The sequence below is a fragment of the Crocodylus porosus genome, unplaced genomic scaffold (assembly GCF_001723895.1).
Source record: "Crocodylus porosus isolate Cpor-Errol unplaced genomic scaffold, CroPor_comp1, whole genome shotgun sequence".
Taxonomy (NCBI): domain Eukaryota; kingdom Metazoa; phylum Chordata; order Crocodylia; family Crocodylidae; genus Crocodylus; species Crocodylus porosus.
In genome coordinates, this window is record NW_017728943.1 from 67,452,261 (window position 1) to 67,466,097 (window position 13,837).

The 13,837-nt window shown below is 40.7% G+C and overlaps 1 protein-coding gene across 5 annotated transcripts in view; it reads right to left on the reverse strand.

The window, feature by feature from the left end:
- Positions 1–13,837, reverse strand: part of EPRS (glutamyl-prolyl-tRNA synthetase) — a 57,470-nt gene that overhangs the window by 23,041 nt on the left and 20,592 nt on the right. For 3 of the 5 annotated variants that reach the window (XM_019549492.1, XM_019549491.1, XM_019549489.1), the window contains exons 10-18: positions 12,627–12,860; positions 10,754–10,838; positions 10,483–10,542; positions 10,154–10,174; positions 6,221–6,331; positions 4,902–5,038; positions 3,897–4,104; positions 1,266–1,378; positions 2–119 (exon numbers count right to left, since the gene is read on the reverse strand). In XM_019549492.1, the coding sequence (XP_019405037.1) occupies positions 2–119; positions 1,266–1,378; positions 3,897–4,104; positions 4,902–5,038; positions 6,221–6,331; positions 10,154–10,174; positions 10,483–10,542; positions 10,754–10,838; positions 12,627–12,860 (1,087 nt within the window). The remainder of the gene's footprint in view (position 1; positions 120–1,265; positions 1,379–3,896; positions 4,105–4,901; positions 5,039–6,220; positions 6,332–10,153; positions 10,175–10,482; positions 10,543–10,753; positions 10,839–12,626; positions 12,861–13,837) is intronic. The other 2 variants (XM_019549493.1, XM_019549490.1) reach the window with 1 other exon arrangement.

Consider the following 13,837-nt stretch of genomic DNA (forward strand, 5'->3'; position numbering starts at 1 on the left):
CCTCTTTCTTTGCAGTTTCTGCCTTGGTTTTCTCCTTTGAGCCAGATGTTGGCATTTCCTTTGTGTGTCCATCAGGGATATAAATCAAAATGCACGGAGCCTCTTTACAGCTATATGGGCTACAGAAAAAGGTTAAAAGAGCCAACATTCAATATATACTCTCTATAGAGCCATAATAGAAAAAATACAAGTATAATGCCTACAAAACACTTTGAAAAAGCCAGAGAGGAAAAAAAAATGAATATTCAACACATTTCTTGCTCCACATTCCCACTAAGTTCCACTACAGCAGCAACTCTCTCTATATATAATTGCAACTGGAAATTTTAGTAATGAAGAATAAAATTCTGTTCTGGATGGTGTACTGTATTAGAAGTTTCAGTTTGTCACCTAAACTCCCTCTCACCAGAGAACTGCATATTTTAACTACATAATTTTCATTTAGTTCCAATAGCAACTGAAAACAGCTTTCCCCATTTCTTCAAATTAAAATCAAGACTTATACATTTAGATAGGGGTGCACTGATAAAGATTTTATGGGCCGATACCAATGGCTGATTATTGACAAGCCATATTGGCCAATACTGACTGGACTGCCTACGTGCAGCCCAGCAGCTTGGAGAGCATTGCCCAGCTGGTATGTCTGTGGGGGATGCAGATCAAGGGCCCCCCAGTGAGGGAGGGCATGGGGTTGGGGCAGGCACTATCCTGCTGGGGCAGGGCATGGGATGGAGCCATGAGCCACTCATCTGCAGGGGGCAGGGAGGCAGCACTGCAGTGGAAACATGGGGGCCATGTGTGCCCTGGATCTGTGCACAGGATGAGGACGGGCTGCACGCTTGGGGCTGGGGCTGCACCAGTCTCTTCCCAGCAGGGGGAGCTACAGTGACTCCAAAATTCACCATAGCTCCCTTCCCAGAGTCACTGTCACCTGCCCACCCTCCACCCCACCCAGGCCTCCCTGCTGGGAAGAGTTTGGCATAGCCCTGGCCTTGAACACACAGCCTACCCTTGATCTATACGCAGATCTGGGGGGTGCATGTCCTCCATGTTTCCCAGGGTGCACAGAGCACCACAGTGTAAATATTTGTGTATGTTATTAGGGTTTTCATACCGCTGTTGGTGAATGAGATTATTAGTTCAATTTCTACTTGAGAGAGTGTTATTGTGTGCATGAAAGCAGAAAAAAAATATATTAAAAACATTTTACTGATCTTCACTGGCGATTCTCAGCCTATAAATTGAGGGTGTTTCCAGCTGCTTACCTAATTGGCTCATAGGGTTGATCACAAATAAAGAATCCTCTTCTCTGAAGCTGTATAATGTCCCCTTTTTTCAATTCCTTAAGACAGGGATCACCTAACATCAGTTCTTCTTGCTGTGAAAGTTACAGGAAACACAGATATTTTACAAGCATAGTTTTAAACATACACAGAATTCTGTGTTGAAAGATTTTAAAGATCATCAGATTTCACAATTAAACCTAATCCCAATGGATAAGATGCTTTCAAAGAAATGTGTAAGTACAGTTATTCCTATGTTATGGAGTCTCAGCAACAAGCAATGTACCACACCCTGAAGAAATTTAATTAGGAAAATTGGGCTTGCATATAGGGTGGGATCACAAATAGATTAGAAATCTGTGAGATAGCTTAAAAATGTGAGGGTAAAAGTGCCAAAAATAGTGTCAGAAAGCTCAAGAGTTAAATATTATCTAGTGGGAAATCCAGAACTATTTTATAAAGTAAATACTTGAATTTAAGGTAGCAAAACTAACAGGAACACTATATCCTTCTCACTTACCACACACTCTTGAATAAGACATGCACCTTGCTTTGGGGAAAGGAGAATGAAAGAAATAAGATTTGTCCTTGAAGAAAATAGCCAGCAGTCTTACTTTCCACTGCCAAGGCTGCAGGCTCCAGCCATGCACAGTGGGCATGGAGTCCTGATCAGCCTCACTCCCTCTCCCTCTTCCCACTGCTGTAGGGTGAAAGAGGTTGCTACTGTAGCAGTTACCCCACACAGCCACAATGTACAAAAACCGATAGTGTAAAAGTCTTGCAGCATTAAAAAAAAAACTAACTAAAAGTTAGCACCTGTTGTGAAACTGTTGATCTGGTGGTGCCTGACCTCCCCAGCTCGAGGCAGATGAATGGTGCCAGACTGTTCTGCAGGTCTGAGGCAGTCCATTGGCCCAATCTGGTGCACAGTGCTCATCCAGCCAGGAGCTAATTCAGGTGCGCAGCAATGGCTCACACAGGCCCAATCCAGTACCATACAGAAATGGCCCAGTGGACCCCAATCCCAATGCACTGGATCCGTGCTGGCAGGTCCGTTCCTGTTTGTCTGCATCATGCCTGCCCGGGCCATTGCAACAGCAACAATGGTAATGTGTGTGCCCATTCTGCAGGGAGCAGCCACTTCTTGGTGAGCACACTTCCCAGAGGTGAGGGTTAGGAGTGCTCCAAGCACTTGTGGGTACCCAGAGGGCAATGGCAGGAAAACGGGGCATGCATGATCCCCAGCACATGGCGTTCCAAGTGGCAAAGTCCCAACACTGAAGCTGCATTCCAGCCCCTCACAGGAATCCCCATGCCGGGAGATGGGGAGCCAGAGCCAGGCAGCGAATCTGCTATCAGGGTGAGATCCATGTGCACAAAAGGGAAGGGGGACAAAGCCTGCTCACTCTGACAATTCAGCTGCACAGGAATGGCCCAGCTGGGGCTGATTACACATGGCTTCATTGCACCCCTTTCCATGTGGCTGGACTGGGCCCTGGTGTGAGTCAGGCATGTGGGAATGGAGCCTGATCCCTGTGCACAGGACTGACTTAGGGCTGATTTGCCTGCATGGACATTTGGTAGCAGAAGGGTGCTGGTGGTGGTGGTGGTGGTGGTAACTGCAGCTAAGTGTCCAGACCCGCAGGATGCCCCCTGGGCCAGATTACGTAGCTCCGCAGGCCGGTTCTGGCCTGTGGGCAAAGAGTTGAGTACCCCTGGGTTAAACATTAGCTCTTGGGCTTGCTGCAGGGAGAAGGGGAGGCTGAGTTAAGGAATCCATCCCCAGCTCCATGTAACCCAAGGCTCCAGCTCCTGCAGAAGTCAGTTGCCTTGTTTGAAGACATGCACCCATGGAGGTCCCATCCAGCCTTACTTCTTTCTGATTTCACCCCAATTTTCTGGGAAAAGGTATGTGCCATATGTAAATAAAATATGGCAATTGTTTAATAACTATATTTTCCTTAAAGTGGGAAATAAGAAACTTCCTTGGCTAGGAAGAAAAGATCTCTCCATCTCACAGTATCATTCAGAGACAAAAAGCTTGGAAGAGAACGTGAGGAGGCCTAGAAGAAACTCCATCACAGCAATGATACCTAATTTATCATATAATTTGCAGAGACTGAGATACAAAACCTAATAATACTGCACCTATAAAGTATTACTTTGCGCTTAAATTTCATTGAAAGAACCAGGGAGTAAATTCTCAATATATAACATTTCTCCTTCTCCAGTTGTGACATGTTATTCAACTTATTATACAGTGATCCCTCACTAGGCTGCAGCTTCATTAACATTAAAAGCATATCTATATCCAGCAGTGTCCCTGCAAAACCCCACCACCGCTATTAAAATGTCAATCATGCACTAGCTCCTCTCCAGCTGGCAACTACTGTAGCTCCACTGAGGAACGGGAACTACAGATACGTGCATTCTAAAGCAATATACTTATACTAAGTATATGTACACTTAAGTTGGACTTGCTCAAATGGCCAAAACACCTTTGTATATCACCAAGATATTTAGGAACCTACAGGCTAAAAATAACTAGAGATGGTGGTGAAAAAAGAGAAGGGAGGAAAAACAAAGGCTTTGCAGGAAGAATAAGAGAGTTACCTTGCTATTTCTGTTGACATACTGCTTGAAATCTTCATCTTTGCCCAGGACTGGTTTGGTGATGAGATGTTCATAGTTAACACAGACAGATGGGATAAGAGGTGCAGATGGCGTGTCTGTTAGCCAAGTGATCTTAGCAGTTTTTTTGTAATCCCTGTTCTCTAGGCTCAGCTTGGCATCAATTGATACAATTTTCCTGTCTGGGTTTCTACATGGGAAACAGAAGAATGTGAATAAATGGCAATTTTACACAATTCTGGAACATTTTTGAGCTTCTCTTGGAAAAAAGAAGTCTCTGTAATATTGAAAAAATGTTTAAATTATTTTAAAATGTCCTAACATAGATGGAACAGAGAACTGATCCCACCCCACACTAGTCCGTCCCCACCCCACAGAGAATAAAGCTTAGCACACTGTAAGTAGCAAGTGACTAATTAAAAGTTACTCTTTTAAAATGTAAATTTAAGTTCCAAGAAGGGAAAAAAGGGGATGGGAGAGGACAGAGTCTCATTTGTTAAATACAGGGCTGCATTATTTACATGAGTCTGAAGGGCTCTGTTGATTAAATGCACAGAACACCATATTAACAACTTCAACATTTAATAGCAATGACTCTTTTGTATTAACGGCCATATCTATATAGCTAGTCTGTTGCTGATGCACCTTTAATTTTGCTTTCATTACAGACAAGTTTTGGATCATAATAGAATTTACATGAAAAAAAAAAATGAAATGAATCGGCACCAGAACAGGAGCATATTCTATTTCTAACTGCAAGTAATGCCTGAAAGCAACAGTAATGGAACAGCCACAGGTTCCAAACAAGAACTGTTATACAATAACAGGTTATTTAAGCAGTGACTTCAGACTCACAATCCCCTATTAAATAGGCAGTTTGTAATCTATTTACACAATACTTATGCATGCTAACTATAACGGCTTATGATTGTCAATTAAAAGTTGAAATGCAAAAGCACTCTATTCCAAATATCTTACATTTGTTACCTGTGTATCTTAGTGATAATAATGTTGCCCCAATTTATGAACGTAACCATTTCTCCCTCCGTTAGCGTATCTGCATCTGCACCCTCAATCAGCACTCTAGAGCCGTACCACACTGGCTTCAACCCAACATCAGGATTCTGTATATTCAAAATTAATAAAAAAAAGAAATTTTTAGAATCAAGCTCTGTTGGCTTCTATGGTAATAGTTTCCCTCTCTTTCTACACACATACACATGCATGCGTGTGTGCGCGCACATGTACAGTAAGTAAAAAATTACAACACACAACATGATCTTCTTAATGGACAAAAATCATAAGCAGCCACCATGATTGAGGCTACCTCAATCTTTTTCATCACTTCTAGTTCATTTTTCATAGACTCTGTATCATTCTAGGAAATCCCAGATTGACTACAGGGTAGACTCATCAAAAGAATGCATTCATAAAAAGCTTTAGCAAACCAAAGCACTATCATGTGCCCAATCGAACTTATGCCCTTAAAGTTCTGTCACCTGGCCCATAGGGACTGAGCATACTTGTCAAAGTTTAAGTCAATTTTTTGCTTGGCAGCTTCATTTTACAATAAATTTTTATAACACTCATTCATTTTCAGAATTTCACATACTGTGCTCAGTATTTGCTTTTGGTTGCACAGATCAGCTAAATTGTCATTTTTAAGTAATACACATTTCAATGCTGTACAAATATTCAACTTCATAGTATTCCAAAAATGAAGAAAAACAGTCATCAGTCATTCCCATTTAATAATGTAAAACCCAAGTTACAGAGTTGGGACTTGCCTAGTTGGGATCACAGTTTGGAAATTCCTATCCTGATTCAGTGACACTCCTTTGTCCCAGCTGCTTACTGTAGCCCAGGGGTGTCACTCATTTGGTCCAGTGGGCTGGAGTTGTGGTGTGGGGCCAGTCTGCAGAGAGCCCATGGACACCCCTGCCCACATGCCCACCGCCCCCCCCAGCAGTTCCAGGTGTCACAGCACCTGCCCCGGGACCTGCACTGCATGCACTCCCCACTGGTCTGGAATTGTGCTGCTCTTTGTATGGCACATGTGGTGGACTGGCTGGGGGTGGCTCCATCCCAGACCAGCTGGTACAGGTAGCAGGGATCCCAGACAGGTTGGAATAGGTGCAACATGTGGTGAACAAGTCAACACAGATCAGGGCAGGGGCAGCACAGGAAGCTAGATGATGGGGCTCTACAGGCTGGATCTTTGACACCCCTACTGTAGCCTATAGACAGCACCATTTTTAAGTGTTCCGTCCTCTGATAGTAATCAAAAGATGAATGAACTGAAGAACCTTTGGGTGTTTAGCCACTTCTTTCATCTCCTCTACAGCTTCAGGAATGTTCACAGTGACCATTTCATTTTTCAGTAAAGCAGTGTACCGAGGTGCTACTGGGTCTATAACCTATAGGAAACAAATGAAATAACAGTGAATCTCTCTCACTTGGAGAAACAAGTTTTCAACTAGTAATGATCGTGCCTCAGTTCAACCTCACAGACTACCATATTGCCACTGCGCATGTAAAACAAGTCAAAGAATAATGCGGGAATATTAACTGGTATCTTTATGTTACTGCACTTGCTTGTGTTTGATTTTAATGCTACTTTAATTCAAAATTTTAACAAATTGCAGAATATGGTTACAAATAAGCAAAACATAAACCAATTCTTCAAACTATTCATGAAATTAATATAAAAGGTAGAATACAGAAATCTGGAACTGTGGCAGTGGAAACCACCCAACTTTTGAATTAACACTTCAGTGTAGGCATTACTTTCACCTTTTCACTTGATGCATTTCATTTTCTATGCAATGTACTAGCATTGTCTTCTAACCAGTTTATTTCTGAGTAGCTACTTTTTAAATCAAAATATCAACAATGTTTTAATGCCTGGTTTGCTAGGTTCCAAAACCATGCTCATTTTTTAAGGCTTAGACAGATGACTAATTGAACCAACATAAATAAGGAGTTAACAATCACAAACTCCTATAATGGTACAGCTTACTCAAAATCTTGAGAAAAAAAAATCAGGGTGTAAAACTACATCAATGAGAGTTATACCAGTGTAGTGTCATTTCTCCTTTCAACTAAGTAGCACCCCCTTGTGCAATGCAAACAAGTTAGTACCTACTTGATAGCTACACAGTGACAAGGTACTGGAATAGTATCTAGTTAGTGGAAAAGCAATCAAAAAAAAAATCAGACCATTCCTCTGCTCTGAAGCCCTGAGTGGGGTAGTATCATAAAAAATAGATACAAATTACACTGGTGTAAAGAAGTACCACTGGCATTTTTACACATGCTCCAGGAGGCATGGGGGGGAGGGAGGGGAGGGCACTTTAATTAGTGAGCTGCACCAACTAAAAATGCTCAAGTGTCACATGTATCAGCATCCCTGGTGCTGAAAAATGGCAGCGGGGAACTTGGAACTACAGCTGATCAAATGAGCCATTTTTTTTTAAGCACAGAGATGCCGATACACATGATGCTAGAGTCGGCTGGAGCACGGCCATTTCTGTGCTCCAGCCGACTTGATTAAATCAAGTCTGATTAAAATCGCATATGCTCTGACGCACTGGATTTCTGATGCATCGGGGCTGGCTCCCTACATGTCTATATGAGCCCCATCTGCCCAGGTTCTCAGAATTTTTTTGAGCTCAGCAACTGTTTTGCTTGTATAACGAGTGCCAACTGGGTTTATGATGTTGAGGAATACTATTTTAGTACAGTAGCATTAGATCACTATAATAAGGCAATACCATAGTATTAAATTTGTTCCAGTTACTCCACCTTAGCCTATTTTTGCCATTATTAGCAGTAGTAGTATTCTGCTTATTATGATGCTTCCTCCCTATACTTTTAAGTCTGTTTTCCAACTCATTTACCACCACCTTTCACAGGGGTGCTCTGATCTTCATTACTTTTATTAAATGTTTCAGGGAACCTTGAATACAATACACACAAAAGCAAAATTAGGAATAAAAGGGAACTGGTACACTACCTCATAAACAAACTGGAAATTTAAACTGAAAAAGAAATACAAGAAGTTCACTCTGTGTGAGAAAATAATTTGCTACCCAAAGAGCGCATCTACACACTGCTGTATGGCAATGTTGCTATGGTACCGTGCTTTAGTACTGTGATAGGAAGTACTAAAGCAAAGCACAGTAACAGCCCTTACTGCACCATGTGTACCACACTTAGAATTCAATGCTATGTCATTGTAGCGGTGCGCTACACTGGGGGAGTGTGCCGGTATGGCAACATAGCTCCACGCATAGACCCACGATTGCTACATTGCCGTAGCGTGCCATATGGCAACGTTGTGATCATGCATAGAGCCATGTGATTGATACGTCACCGTAGCATGCTGTATGGCGATGTTGCACGTCACTACGTTGCTGTAGGGAGACGTGTAGATGCATCCATAAAGTAGGAAATATTTTATTTTTAATTTCTTTACTGCAACTCAGCCATTTAGAGAAAAAAAAAAGTTTTGCAATCTACTATATTTTCTTGCATACAGCATGCCCCTATATATAATACACACCTTGTTTTTGAGAGAGAGGAATTAAGAAAAAAGAAAAATCTTCCTGATAGAAACTGAGTAGTGGCAGCTATGGAGCTGAGCCTGCTCCCAACCCTATGTGCCAAATGGGGCCCACAGACCAACCCCATATGCTGACTCTGGGGCTATGTATTGGGCATGACACTGCATGCTGGACCCAACTTGGCATGTCGGCCCTGGCCACAAACGGATCTCATGTGCCGACCCAACCTGGCACATGGGGTTATGTCATCCATTCATCCCCATTGGTCCAGAAATTTGGCAATGAGGGAGCAGTGACAGAGTTAATTGCTGTGGCTCCCAGATCCCTGGCAATTAACACTGCCACAGCATCCTGGCCACCAAATTTCAAGCTCATGAAGACCCAGTTACAATGCATATAATGCACATCCCAATTTTTAAAAGTTACTTTTGGTAAAAACAAACAAAAAAAAACCCTACAAAAAAAGGTGGGCTATATGTGAGAAAATAGGATATTTCATATCTGAATTCTTTGGTACTTGCAGGTACAAGAGTACTCTGCACTGACAAGGTATATATTCATTAAAATTAGTAAGCATGGAAGCCAGGCCCTTACAGTGTTTCAGCCACATGTTCTAGGAAGGACTTGTTAACGTACCTAGAAAACAGGTACTTCCTATCCCTTTTATGCTCTAAATATCAGAATTATGATTACAATTAAAGTAGTGGTATTTTAACCCCACTCATCTGTCATAACTATGCCTCATGTTTTAATCATTCAACACAATACTCTATCAGCTGACTGTGTTTATAAGATCAAAAGTGTAATACGTAAAAGTTCTGTTTCTCTTCAGGTCTTTGAGCTCTGTCTGGAAACTGCATAGAAACAATTTCCATTTTCATTTATACTATTGACTCCAATGCAAATACACACGTAGATGACGACAGATTTGTCACCATATCTATCAGTCAAAATAAGGAGTCAAAGGTATAAGAGACTACTTAAGAAAAGAAAAGAAAGAGGTTTTAAATAAATTAACACTAACATTCCCATCCATGTGTCTTCAAATCCAAATTTAAAAAACCATTAGTATCTATGCAGCAACAGAATGAACCAGTTCATAATCCTTTGCATACTGAATGGACCAAATACATAAAACATGAAGGGAGACAAAATACATGCCAAACAAACAAATGCTACTTAAATGTGCAGATCCAGGACAGGCCTTAACAAAAAACAAGCAGTAATCCCAATGCAAGAGTTACAAGCATTCATTCACACAGGTACACAAGTTATACAATCAGCACTAATGATTCGCCTTATTATAGTGTCCAAGCATCCGCTGCCAAAAAGCAACTAACCATGTAAAGATGCAGTATTCCTTATTTGACACTCAATTCAGGAATATTAGAAGGGCTATTTAACACAGACAGTCATTACTACTAAAGCCCTTATTCAATTAACGACAGAAAAGAATGAGAGTTGACTTGAAGAGATTTCCAGTTATGTTGGCAAATAAACCAACACAAAATAGGGCAATTTTTAAAAACAGGAATAATGCATTTTAAATGGATTTGTACTGCTCTTGTTAGATAAGCAAATGTGATTGTGCTATGAAGCTGCAAAATGACTTATGCTACACATGCTTACATTAATGTAAGCTATGTGCTAAGGCAAAAAAGCATTAAGTAATACCTTCTTACAGATAGCTCGCAGCTTGAAAGCAGAAAAATGAAATGCAGAGTTTTCATATCAGATTTACAGCAAGTACCATTTCCTATCAATATAATTCCAAGTAAAGCAACTCAGCATCAGTTTGATAAATCAATAAGATAAGTGACAGCCAAAGTTAGAAAAGGGACATTCCATTTTCCTGAAAATGTGTCAATGATGCAACATACTGCAACTGCTACTTTTAATAATGAGCACTCCATGAATGCTGGATTCACTACAAAACCCAGGGGGGATGGATACCAAGAAGAAATGCTATCAGACTAATACAAGCATATATATATTACATATACCTTTTTGTTAAATGCCCAAATTTTGTCCCATTCCATGTTCACAACAGATCGAGAGGAGCCCTGAAAAGCAAGATTAATAATCCTGAGTATTTTTAAGGACTTGAGTCCTTCATAAACGCATAGAATGGCTAAGTATTATTCATGTTACTGTTTACTTCAAAAGGACATCACAAAGAGCCCCCAGTATGGCATAATAATGATAAATAAAAGTTTGGTTAACATGTTTATGAGGATGCTCAAAGAATCGGAAAAAGGAGAAGATGGAACTCACTTGTGCTGCAATAAACTGTTTTAATCCTTCAACTGTCATACCTCTTCTCAGCACACCACGGACAGTGGGAAATCTTGGATCATCCCTACCAAAAAAAGGAATACAACTGAGAATGCTGTTGGCTATTACAGAATAAATTCTAGTACTCAGTGTAGTATTTGAATATTGGCTTTGCAAGCCAGCTTAAAAAATACTTTTAAATATTATTTTGCTTGCATTACTTCCGTTTTGGTTGTAAGGGTTAACCTGCCAGGCCAGAAGACTGAACTCTTACCCATGGAAAATGAAGTTGTAGTAAAGACTTCCCCACACTGCATACCAATGCTCCTAGAAGTTAACTTGGAGAGGAAAAAACTCTCTCAATGAGAGGAGCATTTTTCTAGGCCTATTACATCCCTGGTGTCTATCAAAAATTGGCAAGGTGAGAGCTGTATGTCCTGCTAGCCTGTTTCCTCCCATTTTTTTATTTTTTTTTTTATTTCAAAAGCATTCTTTGCCTCATAGGCAAATGTCTGTAACCTACAGCTCTCTTCTTGTCTTCTTCATATGTCAAGCTGGGGAGAGAAATTACAGTAATTTAAGGCTTCATCAAAGTAATTTCTACCCATATGAGGCACAGAAATAGAATGTTATTTAAGCGTAAGATGAATTTGTCTGCTTTCCCTGTACTCATCTTTGTCTCAGTAGCCATGGACTTATTAACCTACTAGGCTTGGTGCTTTCTTGAGGGAAAAATATGGGGCTCTCCCCCAAAATGTCTCACAGATGATATTAAACAGGACTGAAAATAAACTGGGCAGATGCATGATTCTTCCTTGAATGAAATAGTCACTAGGAATCTGAATTATGCTTCACCAAGATGAGAGGGGTAGTTCAGATATCTGAGATGCATACTTCCAGACTGTCTGCCTACTGAGGTCCCAGGCAGACATTCAAGTAAAGGCATAATGGGATCTGATCCACAATCCCAGAAGTCACACCTCCTGCCATATTACATGTGCTCAGCGGGAAACAATTATGGGATCAGGGATGAGATACTAAATCATGTCATACAGCCAGTCCACGGGGAGCCCAGGATCATGATCCCCAGACTCCCTCTACACTGGCAAGTAGCAAGCCAGCTAGCTGATCAGTGCTCCCAACCTTGGGAAGGAACCCTAGTCAAGGGCTGCAATGCACCCCCAAAGTTAAGAGCCCCAAGCAGATGACTGCTGCACCCAATTCAAGGTTTGGTGCCCTGATGAGCTGATGGGCAAGGCCACACATTTGATTTAAGGTGCAATGGGAACCAGCCACAAAGTTATTAAACATTTTGTCTAACAACTTTGCGACTTATTCCCTGTTTTAATGCAGCATTAATTGCATGAATTTGGGGGTAGGTTACTACCTAAAGCGTGATTAACTGGTTTCACATTTGAAATATAACATCTCCCAGAGGCCTGAGTCTGTCAACCCTTGAAAATGTGAACTGCATATTTCTTCAAAACTCTACTAGCTAGCGACTTGGCTTTTAAGTGAACAAGGTAACAGTTTGTGGGGCAGGGATGACCATAACACTACCATACAATTGCCCAGTCCCAGCTTTGACTGTTTCACAACATTTGGTCTTGTATCATATTCACATATACAGGTCTGAGTAATCTAGACTCTGCAGGGCAGACCAAATTAGTATTTTGCACTCTTATATCAGTTTTCATCTTAAGTCGATGTAAACACAAATGTTGCACAAGAATGGCGAATTAGTGGTCCAACTAGCTTGGTATCCTGTCCGTCAGTACAGGGGGGGAATATTTCTTTAACCCAAGCAGTTATATAGAGCTATATAGAGATAGATGAATTTTAATAACAATTCGAACAAAACTGCGTAACATACCATCCATCCACCAGCCCTTCATTAACAAACCACGTGAGTTTTCTTTTAGATAGCACAGTGTTGTTGAGGTTCAGACGGCTGTATTCCCAGATGTATGGCTTCCTTATACCCAAGGCTTCAATGATCCAATAGAACTGTTCATCTCTGTCATGGTACTCTGTTGTTCTCAATGCATGTGTAACACCTTCAATACTGTCAACAATGGGGCAGGCGAAATCATACGTAGGGTAAACCCTAAAAAGGACAAAGCTTCAATTAGTATGCCAAAAGACCACAGTTTACCTGAACTTTAAAGTCACCACCTTTTAAGCTAAATGTTATTCTGAATTTCATAAACTTTCAAAATCCCAAGATTACTCCCAGGATTCTCAAGGCAAGAAACAGTTAAACCCGCACATGCACAAAAGATTCAAACAAAAATAAAACAATGTTTTCAATGCAAAAGGTAAAAAACAGAAATCAAATACAATTCAGATACAGAGAGATTAAGGTAGTGAAGTATTTCAAGAAAAAGAAAGCTATGTACAATGTTTTCACATGCTTTCATAATGTGAATAAAAAAACCACAGTGTCTACCTTACAGCTCAAACTTCAAGTCAGATAAACTGGCACAGACTGATCAAATACAAATGGGAACATTATGATCCTTTGAAACAAAGGAAACTCTACTCAGAGAAAATGGATGAAAATAGATGTCTCAGGTGAGCAGTGAACCATAGTTTTGTACAGTTAAGTAGTCTTAGTTCAATATGTGCTGTAACTCTGCATACTGCATAAGAAGAACAGTGTGCTATAAGCAAACAGAACTCGCTCAGATACTGCAGCTGAAGGATATAGCCTTTAAAGTTTAAGTTGTATTTAAGTTCTGAAGCCTGAAGCAAACAAAATCCAATAATGCAGCCGCCTGAAAGATATTCAAGATAGTTTGCTAAAATTTAGTAAAAGGACAATGATGTTCTGTACTATTCACAAAAGTAGAACATCACTCATCTTGCAAAGATGCAGAATAGGGACTCAGAATTCTTAGTAAAACATACTGTTCAGAGAGCGGCCACATGTAGGTTTTAAAAATATTTTGAATTTTTTAGCGTCTTCAAAGTTAACTACACATTCTGACTAAGAAAATGCTACAAAGACCCATGTAAATAAACAAGAAATCTGTCAAAATGCAGAAAACTGTGGAAAAGCAGCATAGCCAACCCTCCCCCACC